This window comes from Emydura macquarii, unplaced genomic scaffold (assembly GCF_026122565.2).
Source record: "Emydura macquarii macquarii isolate MOO-44397 ecotype Brisbane River unplaced genomic scaffold, CSIRO-AGI_Emac_v2 contig_629, whole genome shotgun sequence".
Taxonomy (NCBI): domain Eukaryota; kingdom Metazoa; phylum Chordata; order Testudines; family Chelidae; genus Emydura; species Emydura macquarii.
The window spans coordinates 9,216,554-9,222,553 of record NW_027130766.1 but is presented as its reverse complement, the minus strand read 5'-3'; the positions used below and the strand labels follow the sequence as shown (position 1 = coordinate 9,222,553).

The window sequence follows — 6,000 nt, the reverse complement described above, 5'->3', positions numbered from 1 at the left end:
TTCCACTGAACTCCAACAGTTTAATGTCCACGGCCCTCACAACAGCACTGGCAGAGCGAGTTAGTGTTACTGCTCCGGCTGCAGAGCAGACTTCATTTCACCTTGTGTTTCGCACAAAACACTGTTGTAAACATACAGTTACAGCACGTAAACAGAGACAGGCTCAATTCCCCCCCGGGATATTTACACACACTTCACTAGACAGTACGCTGTGGGATGCAAACCGCCCCGACACGCAGCTATACCTGCCTGCCGCACCCCCGGCTAGCACCACAGTCGGTCTGTTCCTTTCTCAAACCACTTTTGGGAGAACCCTGCACTTTCCCATTTGCTGGCCAGTTTAAAATGATTCCAGTCATTGTTTTAACAGTACCTATTTACACACACCCCATACAGTGCAGCTAGTATGGCAGACTGTGCAATAGAGAGGATTTAACACCCCCCCCCACCACTCCTGAGGCTGTTTCCAGTGTGGAAGGTTAGCAACTATTTGTAATTGTAGAAGGAGAAAAGGTCCCGCTGCCCTATGAGCGACCCTATTTAAATCCTATTCCCCCATTTGAATGGAGACTCAGCCTTTATTCCCTTCACAAGGCGACTTTTTCAACAGGACGAGTGTGGCTGGCCCAGTGACCCAGGACACCTGCCGTGTAATAGTCAGTGCTTCTGAGGTTCTTTGGGGCAATTATCTCTGAGGCAGGAGTTATCCGGCCATGGCCAAACCTCAGAGTCTGTGGATATCCGACTCTTCCTAATACTAACTTCATTAAGCACTAGTCAGAGGTGCTCTGCAGGTCGGAGCCCATCCTTCATCCAAACCAGAGCAGCAGGAAGCGCAATGCAAACCTCCTTCAGACCAGCTCTTGCCCCACCCCTCCCCTCTATTTGGGGGGACGAATGTTGCGTTTCACATGTTGGTAACTTGACCAGACGCCCTAGCACATGGTGTCCAAGTCCCACAGACACTGCATCGCAAGCCTGGCCCCCAAGGGGCCGCACAGAAGAACAAGAGAATTTTAGGAACAAAAAGCCAAGAGTTCACTCCTCGGTTGCTAAGAATAGGCCAGAGCTGGCAGAGGGAGAGATAGCGACAGCAGCAGACACAATCAAAACGGGATGCAGTGTGCCAGCACCGAGACGGGAACAAACGCCAGGTTAAATGGCACCAGATGCTTTTATCTGTGCGGGCACGTATGTGACAGAGAAGGGGGACACATTAGTGACGCTAGCCTGCAGCTCCAGTAGGACCCAAACACCCATGAGGCCATTAACTGAACTGACATGACTGATACCGGATTATTCCTCCCACACCACAAGGACCATCATCAGTTCAAAGCACGACTCTGGCCCTGACCTAGTCAGAAGCGATCTGAATCCAGGGCCTTGCTCTCCAGCTCAGCTGGGAGTGGTGTGGAAAGAGTTTGGCCCCTGAGGGAAAGGAATACCCAGGGACCCGGCCAGCAGTTCAACCGGCACTCCGATTAGCTGGGCTCTGGCCAGGCCCAAGTTTGGATCTCCCCTATGCACGTCCTGTTCCTATTGCAACAGGGGGGGCTGTATTTGCCCCACAATGCTTTGCAGGAATCTGCCAAGAAGCTAATTACTGTCCAATGTCATAAACCACTCCATGATTAAATACAGCAAGTCCAGACGTTTCTTGTGCTACCCCACTGTAAACATGTTCAATACTAACCATGCTATTTGCTTAGGAAGGAAGGAAAGTACTTTGAAGCCATGACAGTGACGCTTGCTACACAGTGTGACGTCAGCTCTCCACTTCACAGCCTCAAAGAGATCCTTGAGGCAGCTATAAGATGCTATTTTCTCAGAAGCAGCACATCAGCACAGGGGAGCGACACAACTTCACACAACACAAACACACACACTGGGACAAGGGCTAAGCACAGCACAACACACGAGCGTTGGAGTCTAACACTGCTCAGTTAGGCCGAGGGGGCTCTCTACTCATCAAATTTTCCTTCCCGGATGTTGTCGAATGAGAATGGGAGGAACTTGAATCCAGTGCCGACATAGAACTTATTCTGGAACTCAACCCTGCGAACGAGACAGGAAAGAATGGTCAGTCCTCGCCGAACAGCAGCAGCTATTGACACAGCCTCGGAAGCGAAGTGGAGACTGGCTACAACCTCATTAACATCTGCATATTGGGACAGGCAGATGAAATGAAGCTTTCAGTAGGACAGCAGGGATCGGGACCCAACCGAACCATTAGTAGTAAGAGATGCACCACTCAGATTTCCCCTCTCTCACACCTCCTGGGTGGAATGGAGAAGGCTGCCAAAATACTGCTTTAATGGAGAAAAATTTTATACAAGCAACAAAAATGGGGAGAAATCCAAGACGCTGGTGTTCCATGCAAGCACTGAAATGACAATGATGGGAACATGCGTCTCCTGCAGGGGATCAGTTCTTTAGAAGGCATTTTTCTCCCCCTAAGACAGACGACATTTGTAAGTCACACCCTGATCTCATGATCTGATGCTGGGCTCCCTTTGGCACCCCCCAAAAAAACCAGAAGGTTGAAAGAACAAACAAGTGAAAAGCACAAAGCATCAGCTCTGTATATTTGCATTTCCTTTGTCCTGAAGGCTGGAAAAATGACGGATGCACTCACCCCTCCAACCTGTCATTGCATTTTTGTTGTGAAATTCAGAGAGCTTGGACAAACACCCAGGTGCAAACTAAAGCCCTCCCTCTGATCCTGCCTCTGGGAGAGGCCAGGATGGCACCCAGTATTTTTGAGTGCTTTGCCCAGTTACGCTTTAACACATCTTGTGAGACTGAGTTTCTACACACTTACCTTGGCAAACGGACAGGCCACGCCATTCGGACATTTACCCCTGACTTAAACTGGAGAGAACACCTCCCTCCTCACACCTTTGGCCTGTCTTGGATGGAGCCTTGCACTCCTGGGGAGCCTGTGGTAGGATCAGGGCCCTGGACCAAGCTTTTGAGGGGAGGGTCTTTTTCTATATAGACAGATGTACAACACCTGGCCCAATGGGGCCCTGATCTCACCTAGGGCCTGCATGTGCTAACTGTTATACAAGCAGTCAGTTCCCCCAGCTATTTAGCCTGTAGATTCCTTTCACAAGATTCTCAGGAAGTTTAGCACAGACAAGAACTTCTCCCAATCCATTCTGCTCATGAACAAGGGCTTCCATGTCAGACTGCTGCAGTCTTTGACCCTCACTAGTAGTTTTCACAAAACTCAGATCTAGACCTGCCCAATTCTCGGTAAGCTGCAAGTCACTGTTCCTGGGACAGGGTGACCAGACAGCAAGTGTGAAAAATCAGGATGAAGGGGAATAAATGCCTGTATAAGACAAAGCCCCGAACATCAAGACATCTGGTCACCTTAATCTGGGAGCCCTCACATGCTTCAGGTATCATCATCATTTAAGGCTCTGACATCATCCACAACAAATCACCAGGACAAAGCCAAGCTGACTGAAATGGACTGTCCAGTTTCTGACACCCTCACACAAGAGCATTTGGTTTCCTGCAGATTGAGGCCAACGTCATAATTCTAGTAAATCCACGTGACCAATGGCCGTTCTTGCTAAAGTCATGTTCATTATTATTTCAAAGCTGTACAAATGGGTACAGGAAAAGTTACACAACCCTCCAAACTACAGACAATACGTCCTACACAGAACAAAACACTTCTCAGGTTTTACTTTCTGATTAAATAGTTTAGAACTTCACTCTCCCGCCATCCCCAGTTTCCAGAGCCTCTCAATCAGTTGTCCAGGTTTATTTGTTGAAGCACATTTTATCTGGCCCTCATGGGTGCTCCTGGAGGAACACAGATAGGCACATTGTCTCAGAACCTCACCACTGACTTTTTTTTTTTTGTTAGTGTTTCCTAATAAACTAAATTTGAAAGGAATGACCTTGGAAAGCTGCCTGATGGGCAACCACTGCCAAATATGGAGAGAAAAAACCATGATTCATAATAAAAACAAGTGCAATGTTTCTTTGTGCTCCATGAGAAATACTTTCCATTCTCCTGTGCACTGGGACTAAATCACTGCTGTGAGGAATCAGATGATCATGCATCTCACAGGAGCTTTAGCAGAGCAATTTTTCAGCACAGACTCAAATATTTAGGATACATTTTGCATGATGAATTTTTTTTTAATTAAATAAAAAATGTTTCATAGGGACACTGGTAACATTCTTTGGAAAGCAACCAAATGAGAAGTCATGAGTTACTACTGCAAGTGTATCATTAAGCCACTGATAACCCAGTCTGCAAAAATGAGACTCTTGTGCCACAGCCAAAGCGTGAAGCTTTCAGACAAAACATTTTGCTGATAGATTCTCCTGCCTGCCTGTGCAAACAGGGACAGAGTTCCCTGCTAAGGAATCCCTGGGATGAGTAGGAGTTTCCATGGGGGAGTGAAAGTGTCCTTGCCAAGGCCCTCCTGTGTTTTTCAGGAACCTTGACAATAAGTATCCTGTGACTAATTCCTATTTTGTAAGCGAGAGGAAATAAGCGGGGCGAGGGTGAGCATTTGGGTCACCCACACACAGAATCACAAGTAGATGAAATTGTAGCCAGGATTGCTAATCTTTCTGATCCACCTGCTCATGACATCTGGAAGCTACTCTCAGGCATGCTCAAACACATGAAGTTCTTGTCACGACCTTAGACCCCCGACTCTCAGGGAAGTTGCTGCAGCATGGAAATAGCAGGATTAAGTAAATGGCGACATCAGATCACTTTCATTTAATGGAACTCTAAAGTCTAAGGAAACCAAGTTCCGCCCAGGCTTCGTCGCATTTACTCCCAGGAACACCCAGTTCACAAGGATCTTCTCTGCAGTGCTGGCTGGCTGCCTGCTGCTCCCCAGCCTCATGGGGGGTAACCTCACTGCTGAACTTTGTAAGTCTCTTGTTTCTGGTCAAGTGCTGCAGAACAATTCACTGTCCTTAGTTCTGCACTTCAAGTAAACAGGGACTTAAAGGATTTTTTCATTTGTGTTCAAGCCCCTGGACCTTCCCCCTGAGGGTTTTCATATGAACAGGTCTTTCCAACCACGAGCCTATAGGGACAGCAGACCTGGGGGTTTTCTAGCAAGACCCACCCCAGGAACTGCAAGGTTGCATGGCAACCTCTTTCCCCAACTCGTGAGCATCTAAACAGGCATTTTGTTAAGCCACGAAGCTCAATTTCCATGCTTGGGGCATAAGCTGCAATGCACCAGCCAGGTGCTTGAGTGGGTGCTGAAGGGTCGATTGGGCCTGCCTTTGAAAGCGAGCCTCCTTAGCTTCGAAGTCAAGTGGCCTTACCTGTAGTTAGATCCGTCATGGTTATTAGGCTTCCTCAAATATTCAGCCATGCTTTCTTCAGCATGGCCGACCACCCTTCCTGCGCGTAAGCAAAATGGAGATACCCTTTTACAGCCCTATGCTGGCTGAGCTCATGACCTTTCACAACCTAAAAAAATAAATAGTTTGGAACAAGTGGGTGGGGATCTGGGCTTTACTACACCCACGTCTGCCCCCTGGATTCCAAGCCGAGTAGGACTACAGCCCACCCACATCTCCTGGAAAGTAATAGTCCCCCTCTGGCTACGGAACACCAAGAGCTTCGCTAGGGCAGACGGGGTGTGCCTGTCTGTCTATCCAGAGCGCAGGTCTCAGTTTACAGCTCAGAAGAGCTGGCCACAGAAGCAACACGTTAATATTCCTTCTTATTTATTTTACACACCCATTCGCGGTTTACCACGTTTGTTATGTGTGAAGCCTATTTTAACGTCACCATCCCAAATTGCTACCCCTACCCTTCCTCCTGGGGACCTCACCATTTGGAGTGATACTGACATTGTATGACTTAACAACAGTTGCACGCAAGAAATTAATACTTCACAGCCAAAAGGGATATTTAAGCCCTCCAATGTCTGAGCAACAGCACATTCCATGAACGCTTGTGAATCAGCAGCTTACAGCTCAGGCAACACAGAGCATAAA

General features: G+C 47.8%; 1 protein-coding gene across 8 annotated transcripts in view; it reads right to left on the bottom strand.

The window, feature by feature from the left end:
* ATP6V0A1 (ATPase H+ transporting V0 subunit a1) overlaps positions 1-6,000 on the bottom strand; it is a 45,999-nt gene continuing 39,999 nt past the window's right edge. For 6 of the 8 annotated variants that reach the window (XM_067541364.1, XM_067541358.1, XM_067541362.1 and 3 more), the window contains one exon: positions 1-2,055. In XM_067541364.1, coding sequence (XP_067397465.1) covers positions 1,962-2,055 — 94 coding nt within the window. In that variant the 3' untranslated portion in view covers positions 1-1,961. Of the gene's footprint in view, positions 2,056-2,251; positions 2,454-6,000 lie in introns of those variants that run through there. The other 2 variants (XM_067541356.1, XM_067541357.1) reach the window with 1 other exon arrangement.